At 35.7% G+C, this 17,247-nt stretch overlaps 1 protein-coding gene across 1 annotated transcript; it reads left to right on the top strand.

The window, feature by feature from the left end:
• The first annotated feature begins 7,997 nt into the window (after nucleotides 1–7,997).
• On the top strand, nucleotides 7,998–16,464 carry LOC145597321 (universal stress protein PHOS32-like). Its single transcript, XM_081653493.1, has 4 exons — nucleotides 7,998–8,324; nucleotides 14,732–14,823; nucleotides 15,245–15,363; nucleotides 16,152–16,464. The coding sequence occupies exons 1-4, from the start codon at nucleotides 8,129–8,131 to the stop codon at nucleotides 16,228–16,230; spliced, it is 486 nt and encodes a 161-aa protein (XP_081509619.1). The 5' UTR covers nucleotides 7,998–8,128; the 3' UTR covers nucleotides 16,231–16,464.
• Nucleotides 16,465–17,247: the final 783 nt, after the last annotated feature.

Here is a 17,247-nt window from a genome sequence, read left to right as displayed (position 1 = left end):
TCAATGTTGTCCAATGAATTCTACTTTACATCGTAATTACTGCCTCATTCTTTGTGCTTGAAATCTTCTCTATTTGTATGCAAAATTTTCTTAGATTAATAACACAAAGTTACATATGTGGCTGACCATACCGTGTAGCCGGAGTTACTTGGTTAGGGCTTACTCGATTAGTCATGGTCTGGGTTATTCGGTCAGTCAGCCAGGGATTACTTAGCCATGGTTTGCTCAATCAGGGGGTACTCGGTCGATTTTTTGGTAGGTGTCATCCAAACACACAAAAAACTCGTTATTTATGTGTAATTCTAAAATATTAAATTGACTTTGGGAGGAAAAGATATATTTACATTAATATTATTTTTTAACATAAAAGATATTAAATATTTGGAATGACATAATTTAAAAGATTGTTAAACTGGTTCACAATAATATTGTTAAAAATTATTTTAATAATATTACCGTGGACCAAAGTCCAACTAACATATTGTTGAACATATTGACCCTAATTTTAACATAGTAACCTTTATTAAAACTTATGTGACCTTTAATAGTATTGTTATATTTAGTTCACCTTATTTCTTAGTATGGGCATAGTAAGGTCATGTTTAATTCACCTTATTTTTACTTATTTCAAAGCCAATCAGAAAAATAAGATTAAATAAGATAAAAATTAAAATTATATTATGTGACCTTTCTTTCGTTTCTTTATAAATGCAACACACATTTTATCACGGTATTTAGAAAAAGTCGACCTCACATGATATAATACCTTTCTTTTAGGAGTATAATTTAGTGGGCTATGAGCTATAAATAAAGATAATAGTATAATTTTTACCATAAAAACCTTTCTTTTATAATGTGTTGCAACTACTGTGAGATTTCCATTTTAGGGAAGTGTTGCAACTATAAAGAAACGGATAAAGCATTAAATATTATTCCTTCCGTTTTGTAATAATTACAATAGTAGGCTTTGCATTAAGTTTTGCGATAAGATATATAATAGCAAAATTTTCACCATAAAAACCTTTTTCTTATAATGTGTTGTAACTACTATGACATTTCCATTTTAGGGAAATGTTGCAATTCAACTATAAAGAAACGGCGAAAGTATTAGATAGTATTCTTCCCGTTTCATAATAATTACAATAGTAGGCTTTGCATTAAGTTTTGTGAAATTTATATGATACATATCATAGGATGAATTTTATAAAGTATAGTTATTAGATATATATTTAATTATTTGGAGGAGAAATAATAACAATAAAAAAATAGTATAAGTTGTATAAGTGAGAATAAATTTGTGTGGCTCTTACTTACGTATTGTTGAGCATAGTAATCCTAAGTTTAACATGGTTTCCATTATTAAAACTTATGTGACTTTAATATTACTGTGAACCTAAAATGTGCATGTGCCAGCCGACGTTACATTGGACATAGTGTCCCTATTTTAACATGGTGACCTTTATTATTCACAATGACTAATATATTAAAACTTTATGTAAAAAAAAAAAGCTTAACCTCTTATGACTTTTATAATAGCACATTGAAATTATTTTATTTTAATAAAATAACTATTATTATAACATAGTGACCTTTTATTATTAATAAAATGGTCATAGTGTCTCTAATGTTAGTGATCCATAATAAATTATTGAGAACCAAATGCTTTTATAGTATAAGTGAAGATAGTATTAAGAGACAAAAACTATAAAGTATTTATGTACGTGAGGTTACTTGGAGAGAGAGAAATAATAAAAAGTAATAGTGATATGAGACTTTACTAAAATATAAAGTGTTTTGATTATTATGGAAATAGATGTAAAAAGGAAAGTTTTGTGATTATTCTTACAAAATGGAAGGAATATTTCGTAGTAGGAAAAATTAGAAATAATAATTCCAACTTTCATCAATTTTTGTAGAATAATCTCAACTTTGGATTATACTAGAATAATCCGAACTTTAGGGGGTGTTCTTTTTCTTCAATCCCAAAAACCGGTGACCGGTTAGATAGGTTTTTTTTTTTTTTTTTTTAAAAAAAAAAAAGTGACACATGTCAGTATGTCACATGTTAATTGGTTTAAAAAATTAAAAAAAAAATTAAAAACAAACAAAATATATTTCAAAAAAAAATATATATATATAAAAAACACCCAGCCTCAAACTCCCAACTCCGGCAACCCCTCAATGCCGGAAGCTGCCCCAACTCCGGCAACCCCTCATCTTCTCTCTACTCTCAAATTCTCAATTGCCCACAGCCAATAAACCCGACCACCTGCGCCGCCGCTCGGACACTCCCTCGAAACCCCTACCCTAAAATCTTCGTTTTCGTTGGTAGGTTTTTGGGGTTTTAACTTTAGGGGCTGCGATTAAGGGGTACGGTGGTTACGTGGGGTCGGTTTGGGTGATTTCGCTGGTTGCTTGGGGTCACGGCCAAACGAAATCCGGTCACGAAACTCACATGAAACCATTCCCTTAATCCGGAAATCACCTAAATCACCCCTAAATTTGCGAAACTCCTTCGGTGGCTGCGTTTTGGGGTTTCAATTCCTACGAACTTGGGGTTTCGGTGGTTGCGTGGGGGAAAAGGAATGGGTTTCGGGAATGGGGAGAAACAACGACGCAAGGGGTGGGGGATAGGCGGCAGTTCGGAGAGGGGAGGGGTTGTGGTCTGGCTATGGTGGTGAGGGAAGGGGAAGGGGACGGTGGGGGAGGGAGGTTGGCTAGGTTTTTCAAATTTTTGGTTTTTTTTTTAAAAAAAAAAATTTTTTTTAAATTTTGGACCAGTCCAAGCTTGCCACGTGTCAAATGACCTAATATAATAGGTCATTGACTTTTGTTGACCGGTTAGGGATTGAAGAAAAAGAGCACCCCCTAAAGTTTGGATTATTCCAGTATAATCCAAAGTTGGGATTATTCTACAAAAATTGATGAAAGTTGGGATTATTATTTCTAATTTTTCCTTCGTAGTAAGGTCATGTGTAGTTCACCTTATTTTTATTATTTCAAATCAAATATGTAAAATTAAGGTCAAATCAGAACAAATAAAGGAAAAAGAAATTAAGGTCATACCTCGTATATATTTAATTAAATTTGTGGTCACAAATAAATTGGAATAATATTATTTCAAAAACACTTCGATTTGCTAAATAGTAAACAAAAATGCTTGTATCGAGACATATTTTGTCACACAAAATGAGGAGTTTAATACATAACTTTACAATTTTCACCTCAAATTGGGATTATTATGGGCCAAAATAATATTCACCAACATCTTGATCGAGCAATATTATCGACATGCAAATTCAAACATTAATCATGGTATTTTCTTCTTTTATTTTTGCAAATGTTTAACTTAGATTCTCCATTAAAATTTAAGACAACTCCCAAAAAAGTTAACTAATTAATAATTTTCCCTGATAGATAATAGAGTTACAAAAGAAAATTTGAGATATTTTATAATGTGCAAGTGCAATCTTCTTAATAATTAAATTTAGAAATATTTTCAACAATAAGCTAACTTTTGTGCGGCTAGATCCAAATAATTAAATCTTTGACCTTTAAGGATACTTATCTTTAAATAAATTAGATGGCTTACAACACAATTAAACTTAATGGGTATTTACTAAATACTATAATAAACTTAAAATAACCACCCACCCCCGCTCCCCCACTCAGTGGCGGATCTTGAATTCTTTTCTTTCGGGGGCCAATTATATCTAACATAAGTGTACGTCTAAAACAATAACAAGGAGTATAAGAATATAGCTAAATATAATAAATATTACCAAACACTTAAAAAAATGCAAGTGTCACAATCAAATTCTATCTCATACAATTGTCACAATCTATTTCTTTAGCAAACTAATAAAACAAGTAATTTATTGACTTTGATAACATCTTGTCACCTAAAATTATCAATTTGTTTATTAATGCTCCAATTAATCATTAGTAAATAGTATAACATAAAAAAAATTAATTGCAAAAATAAAAAAAAATAATTGAAAACAAAAACTAAAAACAAAAAATTGAGAAAGCAGTCGAGTAATATACCTGATATAGTAATATTGTAAATTTGTAATTTGTTCTTGTAAGTTGAAATTGAGATTGAATCGGAACAAAAAAAAATGTACGGAGTAGAGGGAGGGGAAAAAGCCAAAGGGTTAGGTTTCACAATGAATAATTTGTCAGATATTTTTTTTTTTTGGAATTGGGAAGCTAAGGAATCGGAATTGGAAAGCTAAGGAATCTTTTCCTTTTCCTAAATTTCCTCTTAGTTAGCCGCATAAAGCCATCAGTTTGTTTTTTTTTTTTTTAATTGGGCTTTAAAACTTTTTCCCCAAAAGTCATCAGGGGCCAAGCCCAAGAGAACCCCTCTTATGGTCCGCCTCTGCCCCCACTACATGGAAGCCCTTACTCCATCCACCACCGACCACCAAACGGACCACCCTTCTCACCCTTAACCTTTTTATATTCCTCCTTGCTAGCGACTAACCATCTTTTTGGCCACCCAACCCCTTTATCAACCCCTTTGTAAACGCCACCCGAGACCCACCCAAACCCACCTCAACAACCCACCTCGAAACCCAATCCCATAACTGCTTAACTCACCTTAACCACTCACTTCAAAACCTAGAACCTTAAACTCACCTTCATAACCATCTTCGAGACTCGCCTGAACCACCGACCTCCAAAAATTAGCAACTTGAACAACCGACTTGAAACCCCATACATCCGACCACGGAATTGAAAAATCATTCCTAAGCGCTACCAACATTTTCAATTTTATTTATATTTACCGAAAATAATACTAATTTGTTTATTTTCTTAAAAAGGTGATGTCCATACAACCTATACTATGCATTAATTTGATACCACACCTAATAATTTAATACTAATTTTATTATTGAAACATTTACAAATTCATTTTTGAAACCAAAATAATAAAAATGAAGAATTACTAAAAAAAACTACTCCATTTTTCGTATTAGAACAATACATTGAATAATTAACTAAGGTTTGCTCTGCTAAAATGATCATTTGACCCACCACTACATTCAACCACCAGAACTTTGTCGTCTCTCTCGCTCAACCTCGCCATAGTTTGGCTTTGAAAACCACCCACCGTCGTCGTTGTTGTTTATCGTCTTTGAACCACCTCACTTTCTTAATTTCGTCCTCCGTCGTTGCTTACCCTTCTTAATTGGATCACCTTCCTCTTCTTAAATTACTCCTTACTCTTTCTCATTACCCACCATATATACATTGATTTTCAATTTCCAAATTTGAAATTTAAATTTTCAATTGTGAAATATTTGAAAGTGAAATTTTCAAAATTTTGAAATGGGCTGAGGTGGGGCTAAAATTCACCTAATAGAAATTCACCATAGTGAATGTCTATGTGGGGTATACATAAACTATGTCCATTTGTATCCTTTCTGTTAATTTTTCCTAAAAAAACATGTGAAAGACATGGACTTCCAAATTCCAAATCCAAATAAAATGTGTAATGAACAACATTAATCCATTGATTGGGTCATTTCTAGCACTGTCAAAACGGTTTGACAGTTCGGGTTCGGTTCGGTTTGATGAAATCGGTTCGGTATTAAATCGGGTCGGTTTGAAATCGGTTTAAATGTCTCGCGGGTCGGTTTCGGTTCGGTTTAAATAGTTATCGGTTCGATTCGGTTTCGGTTTATTCTTGAGCGGTTTTAATTCGGTTCGGGTTGTAAATGGTTCGGAAAGTAAACGGTTCGGTGCAGCCGGGTTGCAGTTTGTTAACGGTTCGGTGTAAGCGGTTTTTATACCGGTTCAAACAGTTTCGGGTTGGAAACGGTTTCAAGTTAGAAACGGTTCGGTTCTTTTCGGTTCAGTTTTATTTTGGTTCGGTTTGTTAACGGGTTTGCCTTTTATACGATTTAACGTTATTCGGATCAGTTCCATTTCACGTTCACTAAATTATGGTTCGGAAGGTTTTTTATTTCAAAAAGTTGGTTTTTAATCGGGTCGTTTGGATTCGGGCAGTTAAACGATTTTGGTTTGAAGTTTCATAGTACTTGCTAACCTTTTGCTGGTTAACAAGTTTTATATCAAGCCGAGACTTCATCACTTCATATTTAGGCATTAAGCATTATATTATATACAAATTCTCATCGATTACAAAAATACATATCATGTTATTTCAAGTTTAGTCATACTGATCTTACTAGTTTATTACGAAGTAACGTAGATTATAAAAGTTTAGTGTATTAATGAATTATTATTGTTTTACTATCACATTATTAGCTGCTTCTTACTCAATCAACTAATTGATGTGTCATAATCATGATTTGATGAGTTATTGTGACGTCGAAATTACAGTTTGATTTATAGACGGTTCGGTTTGTAAGTGGTTCGGTTTATAAACGGTTCGGTGCAAACGGGTTGCAGTTTGTTAACGGTTCGGTGTAAATGGTTTTTACCTCGGTTCAAACGGTTTCGGGTTGGAAACAGTTTGGGGTTAGAAACGGTTCGGTTCCTTTTCGTTTCAGTTTGATTACAGTTCGGTTTAGAACTGGTTCGGTTTGTTAACGTGTTCGGTTCTTATACGGTTTGACATTATTCGGATCGGTTCGGTTTCGAGTTTACTTAAATACGGTTCGGGTTGGTTTTCGGTTTTACAAAATCGATTTTTAATCGGTTCGGTTCTCATTTGGGTCGGTCGGTTTCGGGTAGTTAAACGGTTTCGGTTTGAAATTTGACAGCACTAGTCATTTCATAATTAATTTAAGAGTGGGTAGGGTAAGGACTAGGAGGACATCACTCGTGGCAACGTAGGATCTATAACTTTATACTAAAGGCGAAACCAGGAATGACACATGTCATTTCCTGGTTAAAAATATTCCCTCCAAGAGTTTTTTTTTTTTTTTTTTTTTTTTTTTTTTTTTTTTTTTGTCAAAGCTTCTTAGAGAAGTTTTTAATACAAACTATGCAATAATATTTCATATCCTATTTGATAAGTATATTCTATTTGTACTCATTTAAACAAAGATATTATTTTTTTATACAATAATATGCAATAATAGTTTATAACTTTGTAATGTAATTCATAGTTATTTTTATGAGTCGTGCATATATTATTGTCTCTGTTTTCTTTAGTGTGATAATCTATAACTTTATACTAAAGGCGAAACCAGGAATGACACATGTCATTTCCTGGTTAAAAATATTCCCTCCAAAAGTTTTTATTTTTTTATTTTTTTTTTTGTCAAAGTTTCTTAGAGAAGTTTTTAATATAAACTATGCAATAATATTTCATATCCTATTTGATAAGTATATTCTATTTGTACTCATTTAAACAAAGATATTATTTTCTTATACAATAATATGCAATAATAGTTTATAACTTTGTAATGTAATTCATAGTTATTTTTATGAGTCGTGCATATATTATTGTCTCTGTTTTCTTTAGTGTGATAATCTATAACTTTATACTAAAGGCGAAACCAGGAATGACACATGTCATTTCCTGGTTAAAAATATTCCCTCCAAAAGTTTTTATTTATTTATTTATTTTTTTGTCAAAGTTTCTTAGAGAAGTTTTTAATACAAACTATGCAATAATATTTCATATCCTATTTGATAAGTATATTCTATTTGTACTCATTTAAACAAAGATATTATTTTTTTTATACAATAATATGCAATAATAGTTTATAACTTTGTAATGTAATTCATAGTTATTTTTATAAGTCGTGCATATATTATTGTCTCTGTTTTCTTTAGTGTGATAAATTTTTAAAATTGTTTTTTGTAATTACAGAACTTTATTCTATTTTAGGTTTAATTTTTAATAATTAAATAATAGTGTTAAACTAATGATAAATATTAAGTACTAAAAATTACCGTGCATGGCACGGGACTTAACCTAATTTAAGGTAAGTGGGAAATAGTAGTACTGATAATTGATAGCCGGGAAAACAAACCAGGTGTAAACATCTTACTTATTTAAACATCACTCTACTCAAATACAAGCAATTATAAATGTCAACAGAAACATTACCAATTTCGATCATCTTTCTCTCACAACAAAATCATACCTAAATTCTGACTAATACGTCCAAATCTAGAGAGAGAAAAAAATAGTGGCAGTATAATGGAGGAGGAAATAGCGGGGGCTTCGAAGCAAAATGGGAAGGTTATGATAGCAATTGATGGGAGTGAGAGTAGCAGTTATGCGCTTAAATGGGCAGTGGAAAATCTTGATCATAAGCTGAAATCGGGTGTCATTATTTTTACTGCTACTTCTGCTGATTATACTGGTGTTTTTTCTGGCAGTTATGGCTCTGTTCGTAAGTTCTTTCTCTCCTCTTCAGTTACTATTTTTGGGTTTTCGTTTTAAGTGACTAGATTATTAAAAAATTCCGGTTACTGAAAATTGGAATCGGAACCGGTTAGGAACGGGCGGGTCTGGTCGGGAAAGTTGGCCTGATCAGGCCAGTAAAAGGGAAGGGTCGGGTTACTGATGTTTGAATTAATGTACACTGACTAATTATTTTTGCTAATTTCATTATTAAAATGCCTGTCTTAGAGACATGGTGCAATTTATACAAACAATGGAGGAAGTATTTGGTTAATCACTTGATTGGCTGTCCTAGGAGGGTTAAGTGGGGATTAGATGTATGTAAGTTGTTTAATGTTGGTTTAGCCAACTATTGTTATTTTGATACTCTCTTAAAATTGCCCCATTTGATCCAAAATGGTCTCATTAAAAGATGGTCGAAGGAGGTTGAGAGAATATGAGAATATTTGCCGTCCCTTTCTCATTGATAAAGAGTCAATATATAATACAATCGTAAGCTAGGTTAGGGTTAAGGCTAAACTAGTAATTTACAAACTAATTACAAACTAGATTATTTACATAATCTAACACTCCCCCGCAGTCAAAGCGGGAGGACCATGAACGCTTAGACTGTCCCGAAAATCATCAAATAAAACCTTAGGCAGACCTTTGGTGAAGATGTCTGCAATCTGGTATCGGGAAGGCACATGTAGGACACGTACGTCGCCCTTTTGAACCTTCTCACGAACAAAGTGAATGTCCATCTCAATATGTTTAGTGCGTTGATGTTGAACCGGATTACTAGAGAGATAAATCGCACTAACATTGTCACAATAAACTAATGTTGCCTTCGAAATAGGAAGATAGAGTTCGAGCAACAAATTGCGAATCCAGCAGGATTCCGAAACCACATTGGCAACCCCTCTGTACTCTGCTTCACAACTAGACTTAGACAAAGTGGGTTGACGTTTCGAAGACCAAGAAATCAGATTATCACCAAGATATACACAATACCCTGATGTAGAACGACGAGTATCCGGACACCCGCCCCAATCTGCATCGGTGTATGACACAAGAGAAGAAACAGGAGATTTATGCAACTGCAAACCAAAATCTGTCGTACCTCGAATATATCGAAGAATGCGTTTCAACGCATCCATGTGCTCAACACGGGGTGAGTGCATAAATAAGCAAACCTGCTGAACTGCATAAGAGATATCTGGGCGAGTGAATGTCAAGTACTGCAAAGCACCACAAAGGCGACGATAAGAAGTAGGATCGTCATACAAAGCACCCTCCTGAGTGCTCAATTTGCCTTTGGTGTCAACAGGAGTGGCCGAAGGCTTGCAATTCGCCATTCCTGCTTTTTCCAAAATTTCCTGTGCATACTTCTTTTGAGATAAAAATAAACCATTTTTACCTCTAGTAACAGCAATACCCAAAAAATAACTCAGAGGACCCAAATCCTTCATAGCAAATTCAGAACTGAGGCGAGAAATGATATGTCGTCGGAGAGAGTCCGATGAAGCAGTTAGCACAATATCATCAACATATAGAAGTAGATAAGCAGTATCATTACCATGGCGATAGATGAACAAAGAGGTATCAGATTTGCTATTAGCAAAACCAATAGTAGCCACAAAATCTGCAAAACGTTTGTACCATGCACGTGGTGCCTGTTTCAGACCATATAGTGACTTCTCTAATAAACAAACATGATCAGGTTTATCAGGATCTTTAAATCCTAAAGGTTGATACATGTACACCGTTTCATTCAAATGACCATGTAAGAAAGCATTTTTCACGTCCAACTGATGAATGTGCCAAGACTTAGCCAAAGCAATGCTAAGAACTACCCGGATAGTAGCCGGTTTGACAACCGGGCTAAAAGTTTCATCACAATCAATACCCTCCCTTTGAGTTTTACCATCACCAACCAAGCGAGCTTTATGTCTCTCAAAAGAGCCATCAGAATTCGTTTTGTGCCGAAAGATCCATAAAGAGCGAATAACATTCACATTATTCGGTCGGGGAACTAATTTCCAAGTACCATTTTCAATAAGAGCATTATATTCTTCCTGCATAGCAAATTTCCAATTATGGTCACGAAGAGCATGGACCGGGTTTTTGGGAATAGGAGATATGGAGGTAGAAATGTGATGTGCTTGATCGGAGTACTTTGGATTTGGCTTGAAGATCCCGTGTTTGCTACGGGTGGTCATGGAATGAGGTTGGTGTAAGGAGGGAGTTGGAGATGAAGGCTGCCCCGTCTCACCACACATGGGCTCGTCCACACCACTGCCCGCGTTTGACCCGGCGGGGCTAGCAGGAGGTGGTCGAAGACCACGCTGCTGAGCAGTGGGGGGCGTGGCAGGTGTGGGAGAGGGGAAGCGAGGAGGGGAGGGCTGCTGTGGTGACACGGGCAGGGGACTCCGCAACTGGGTTGCGGCAGAAGAGGGTACACCGCAGCCTAGTTGCGGAGTGTGCTGTATGGCAGCATCAAGGGGGCTAGGCTGCGGGTGTGTGTGAGGAGAGGGAGGTGCACGAGGCAGGGGTGAGGAGAAGAGCTGCTGCTGCACAATGGGGCTATCAAGAATGCTCAATTCACTATCCAAAAAGTCATATGTATGAGGTTCCGGAGTATGAATTTTTGAAAAAGGAAAAACCGACTCATCAAACCACACATGTCTAGCTATAATAATCTTCCGACTCGACATATCAAAACATTTATACCCTCGATGATTAGACGGATATCCTAGAAAGACACAAGGACTACTTCGAGCGTGAAGTTTGTGAATTTTAGAGGATGGAGTGAGGGGATAACATAGACAACCAAACACCCTAAGATGAGAGTAGTCGGGAAGCTTTTGATAGAGAACTTGAGTAGGTGATTTATAGCCTAGAATTTTTGACGGTAAGATATTATGGAGATAGGTAGCCATTTCAAGAGCATGATGCCAAAAAGAAGGAGGAATCGAAGCATGACATAGAAGAGTTCGAACAATATTATTGATTGTTTTAATCTTTCTTTCGGCCTTGCCATTTTGAGGAGAAGTGTATGGACAAGAAAATCGAAATGTCATACCGTTTTGTTCACAAAATTTTTGAAACGGAGTTTTGGTAAATTCCGTTCCATTATCACATTGGAAAGCCTTAATCTCCCTCTCAAATTGAGTCTTAATATATGTTCGAACACGAATAAATAAATCATAAACTTGAGACTTTGAAGAGATAGGAAAAGTCCATAGAAAATTCGTGTAATTGTCGAGAAAAAGAACATAATATTTATGACCAAGAGAGCTAACAATTGGAGAGGTCCATAAATCACTGTGAACAATATCAAAGGGCATAATAGTATGAGACATTGAATCATAAAAAGGCAATTTCATTAATTTTCCCAAAGGACAAGAATGACAAACATGTGTTGAAGCCTTATTACAATTTATGAGATTACTACTACGCAAGGAACTAAGAATTGCATTTCCCGGATGACCTAAACGGGAATGCCACACACTAGGAGAAACAACTGCAAAAGCTGACGGAGTGGAATTGGAAAAGACTTGACGATCTGTGGAAAAGGGATAAAGATCGCCACTGCTATTACACCTCACTAGTTTGCTCCCCGTCTGCAAGTCCTTCACAGAAAACCCAAAAGGATCAAATTCAATTGACACATTATTATCAATGGTGAATTTTCTAACAGAAATCAGATTTTTGACAAGTTTAGGTACGTGGAGGACATTTTTGAGTTGAAGTGTGTTTTGGTGTAGGGATGTGTGACCATAACCATAAATTGGAATTTTGCTACCATTACCAACAATAACAGAATTATTATTATTTTTGCTCAAATGAAAATACGATGACAAGTTACCTTGAGAGTTTGTCATATGAGAGGTAGCTCCGGTGTCCATGTAATAATTCGGATCGGCAAGAGACATAGTGTGCATAGCTTGCTCGATGTTAGTCGGCACATACCCTGTAGAATTGGAAGGAGGTCCGGACATGTAGTACGCTTGTTGTGGTCTGGACCCGAGAAGACCAGGCTGCTGTGGAGAGGACTGATGAGGCCTAGCAGCCCATTGGATTGGGCCTGGGGCTTGTGAGGGATATGGGCAGGGAGGGGCTGGCCAATACGCCCATGGAGGTGGATACGGCCACCCCTGCTGACCCGAGAATTGATGCGCTGCTGCAGGCCCCTGCTGCTGCGTTTGCGGCGGTGGCTGGTTGCTCCGACCACCAGACCCGGCACCACCTTTCTTTCCTCCCTTTCCCTTAGGCTTCCGACCACCGCGAGCAGGCTGTGAAGAGCGAGAAGAATCAGAATTCGCCTTGCCCTGCTGCGAATTAAATGCGACCGTCGGTGATTGTGAGATGTGAGCCTCCTCACCCGAATCAAGAACATCGGTGGCATTACTTTGCTCCTCCAATTCAAGCATGGATCGCAAAGTGTCAAAAGAGGGAAGTGGATTGAGATGACGAACGGAGGTGCGGAACGCCTTGTAATCTTCGGAGAGCCCCTTTAACAATTGCAGTGCCATACGATTATCAGAAACCGCATCACCTACATTACGGAGGCTGTCTGCTAGAGATTTCAGGCGAGTGCAATACGCCTTAACACCCTCGAACTGATCGAGCCTGGTGTTTGTGAACTGCGCATCAAGTTGTAGAGCACGGGCTGACTTGTTGTTGAGAAAGAAATTCTGCAATCGTTTCCAAGCATCGATAGCCTTGTCATCGGGATCGATAATTGAATCAAGAAGGTCAGTCGAGATGGTATTATATATCCATTGACGAACGATGTTATCAAGTCTTTGCCACAACTCAGGATCAGAGGAAGATTCAGGGACTTTCTGCTTGTCACTAGCAACGGGAGGGATGATATGATCGATCACTAAATTCGTACGGCAATGAAGTTGGAATAAAGTAGACCACGTATTGTACTGAGTACCACTGTAATCAAGAACAATAGGAATGCACGTTTTGATGTTAGGGACAAGAGTAGCAGGATGAATCTTTTGTTCGGCCATTGATGAGAACCGAAATGAAGAAGAAGAAGATTAGAGAAGATTAGCGGAATAGAATTTAGGGTTTCGGATTGAAAAACCTAGACTCGTGATACCATGAGAGAATATGAGAATATTTGCCGTCCCTTTCTCATTGATAAAGAGTCAATATATAATACAATCGTAAGCTAGGTTAGGGTTAAGGCTAAACTAGTAATTTACAAACTAATTACAAACTAGATTATTTACATAATCTAACAGAGGTAATCTTAATAAGACGGAAGGAGTACAAAAAGTCGAGCTTAAAATGTGTACCACTTCTCAAGGTGTCATTGAAGTTTATACCTTTTAGGCTAAGATTGAGCTATTAATTAAAGCTAAAAACAAAATTGATGGTAGAAGTCATTCTTATGTATAATCTTTGTGCAAGATGGTTGTGTTTTGCTGCAAAGTAACTAGACGGTGTTTGGTGAGATTTTTAAGCCTTCTGAAGCTAAAGTACTAAATCAGATAGAAAATGTTGCCTAGTATGTAGCTGCTTAATGAATCTTGTGTGCTAGTGCTGTGCTTCTTGTGCTTTCTGGTCTAGGTTGTCGTAGCCTGCTGTCTTTTAAGTTACTTTTGGTCCTGGTCTTCTGATTCTGCTGTCCTGCTGATAGTTGCTGTAGTCGTGTTCTGCTTCTTTTGGTCTTTTAAGCCCGTGGTAGGGTGTTTTTATTGCTAACTAGTTTTGGTGGTGGAATTAGTGTATTAGTTTTATGTTAGTTTATATTCCTAATTTCTTTAACTAATCGGGGATCAAGCTTATGGGGTTTAACTCTTTAACTTATGCCCTTCGTTCACTCGAAGTTGTTAGTCATGTTACAGTATTTCATCTTCAGACATATAGGAGAATTATGAGAGTTTTTTCTGATACATATTGAGTTATGGATAAGTGACTTTATATAACTAAATTGCTTTCTTGCTATCATGCTATGTAGTGCATAAGATCAGAAAGATGTTGCTTCTTTTGTGACAGTCTTATCCTCTTTCTCATGGAATGAAACTTAATCAGTTTCAAGGAAAACATTTAAAGCAAATAAAAAATGTTGGGGGTTACAATTTCTGTTCTTCCTATTATTGGATTGGGAATCAAGCAATGCTTTAAACTTTTAAGTTTTGTTTCTAATCTGAGAGCTGAATTTTTCATACTACCTAGAAAATGATAGATTACAATTATCAGATTCCTAATGTTTAATTTAGATTCAGTGCAGAACTTGTGCTGTAATATTTCATGAATGTTCATTGTCTAAGTAAAATTAGTAAGACTTGAGAGTAGCTATTCGACGTATATATGTGACTGCAGTATAATACTCAACAAGTCATTTATCCGTACCATATTCATGTTGTGAGTCTTTTACCTCTATTTATGCAGCTCTTGACCTGGTAACATCACTCCAAGGTGATCAGAAGGACTTTACTGTTTCTCTCCTGACAAAAGCAAAGGAACTCTGTGAAAAGCATGGGGTAAGAACTTTGAAATCTTCACTATTTCTCTCACAGTATAGTATACTGCATTTCATAATCTTTTTGGAAATGCAATCACTTGGCTGATGCACATTTTAAAGGAGAGGAACAGGTTGATAAGAGTGACCAATGTGATGAAGAGAGAGTGATAGACAACATTATTATCCAAATTGTGTAATGTTGCAATAATTTTGCGACTTCCCAAAAAGGAATACATTACTATTAAAAGAGAATGTAGTAACAATCATCATGGAAGATTTAAAGTTCTTAGAGGCAACCTTGTTCAATTATTTGTCTACAGTTATACGGAATTTGGAAGCCATATTTTTATTGCTAGGTCTTAAATAAATATACATATATACATCTCATAATGTGAACTTAGCTTGTTCGTACTCGGTACTTAGTATCTTACTGGATACAGATTGATGCTGAGACAGTTGCTTTGATGGGAAATAAAAAAGAAGCCATATGTGATGCAGTACAGAAATTTAATTGTCAGCTACTGATTATTGGCAGCCGTAGTAGGGGACGAATAAGGAGGTTAGTCTGAAGTTCTAATGTTCTATAATCTACTCTAGTAAAATTGTAAGCTACTATAGTGTTCGTACTATGTATGCTCATTTTTACCCTTCTCTTTGAACTGACTGACGAGTTTTATTGGAGAAATGCATTAGTTATGCCTAGTGATTGAAAATTGTGTAATAGAGTGAATTGAACTAAAATAGTTTGGTACAGCAAAGAAGTCTTTAAGACCAATGAAGTATAATATGGTTCAATCTCATGCAATAATTAGGCCAATGAGTCACAAATTGACATGTTTAGCTTAAGATAGTTAGTTGTTAAAGCATGCTGAAAATGAGTGATGAAGTTACTGAATCCTCCCCTGGAACCACTTGTTCGCTTCCAGAAAAATGCAAGTAAAGCTGTTGTCTATATTAGTTGGATTACCTTACCAAAATTATAGTATGCATTTGTTAGTCATTTTTTTTTTAATAAAGTAATTATACAAAGCCTATTCCAAGCTATGTACTTCATATTATGAATAGTAGTGATTCTCCCTAGCTTCCTTTCTTATGTCCTTGGGCGATCCATTGCAGATTAAAATTGGAGATGTTTAATGCAAGACTAAACAACATTTCTCATATTTTGTGCTGTAACACCAATAGATTGGTTACTTTATTCCATGAGGAATGTTTAGTTTGATTTTCTGCTATAACCGTCCTGGGAAATACATTATGGATTAAGTATTAACCAGATAGTGAATTATATACATGACCCCCCTACCTTTTTTCAGTTTTCTTTCCCTTTTATTTATATCTTTCTTGCAGGACTGTCCTTGGAAGTGTGAGTGACTACTGTGTTCACCATGCAAAGTGTCCTGTTCTTGTTGTAAAGCAATCAGTTTGAAGGAAATATCAAGTTGCAGCTATGTAAAGGCATGATATCTTTGTTTTCCAGCATGTTGTGCTAAATATTGCTGTTGTTTGTATATATGCAGCTGTTATACCAGCTCGATATGATATATAATATTGTTGTTCCACTAGTAAAAATATGCAGTGTCTGTCATATCAAAGAACTAAAGTTTTGTGACATATTTCATAGCTGTTTGTACGAAACTTAATTAAGTTCAGTTTCTTTGAGAAATTCTGTGATTCCTGCAGCGAGTTAGCCAACGAGGGATATCCATAGCGGGAAATTACATGGTGTCGTTGCAGCTATACCAGTTACCAATTATTGGGTAGATCAAGTGGTAGATTGATCCCATTTCAAGTTAGAGTATGCTGTGCTACTTGCTTTAGATTCGGAATTTAGATATTCATTGTGGTAGCATTTTGGTAGCCCTAACACTTAGCTGTTCTTGCATGGCTTCCTTGATCATTAAAGATGAGAGTGCAAGAACAAATATCCTCTTCCAGGTCCATTTCTCCAACGGAAGATAGAATGTGTAGAAATTATAAATAAAAATAAAACTAAAAATTTGTGAATATCTTAAGTTGAGACGGACCTAAGGAAATCTGTGACGACTATGTTTTCGTTTAAGTATAAATTACCAAAACTAGAGATAGCTGGGTATATGAGTAGTGTAAAATCAACGTGTTTCATCGAAAAAAACGGAGAATGTACACAAAACAAATCACAAACTGCAGATCTGACAATATATATAACACAAAGGCACATAAGATACAACGAAGGTTCACTCATGCATTATAGTATGATAAGTAAAAGGAAGACTTTGTAAGTTGGTGCTTTAGTTGGTTGACGAAGACTTATATTTTAGTGTCTATTTTACTAAATAAATTCTTTATTCCATTAATAATTGACTTAATTGTTTACCTGCTCAAGATGTTGATAGAGGAGAAAATAAACATATTATTCCATCTTTTACAAATAAAACAATACAAGTTCATATTAATCATCTGAATC

The sequence above is a fragment of the Chenopodium album genome, chromosome 1 (genome assembly GCF_948465745.1).
Source record: "Chenopodium album chromosome 1, dcCheAlbu1.1, whole genome shotgun sequence".
NCBI lineage: Eukaryota > Viridiplantae > Streptophyta > Magnoliopsida > Caryophyllales > Amaranthaceae > Chenopodium > Chenopodium album.
Note: the sequence above shows the minus strand (reverse complement) of the source record. Positions and strands in the feature narration are given on the sequence as shown.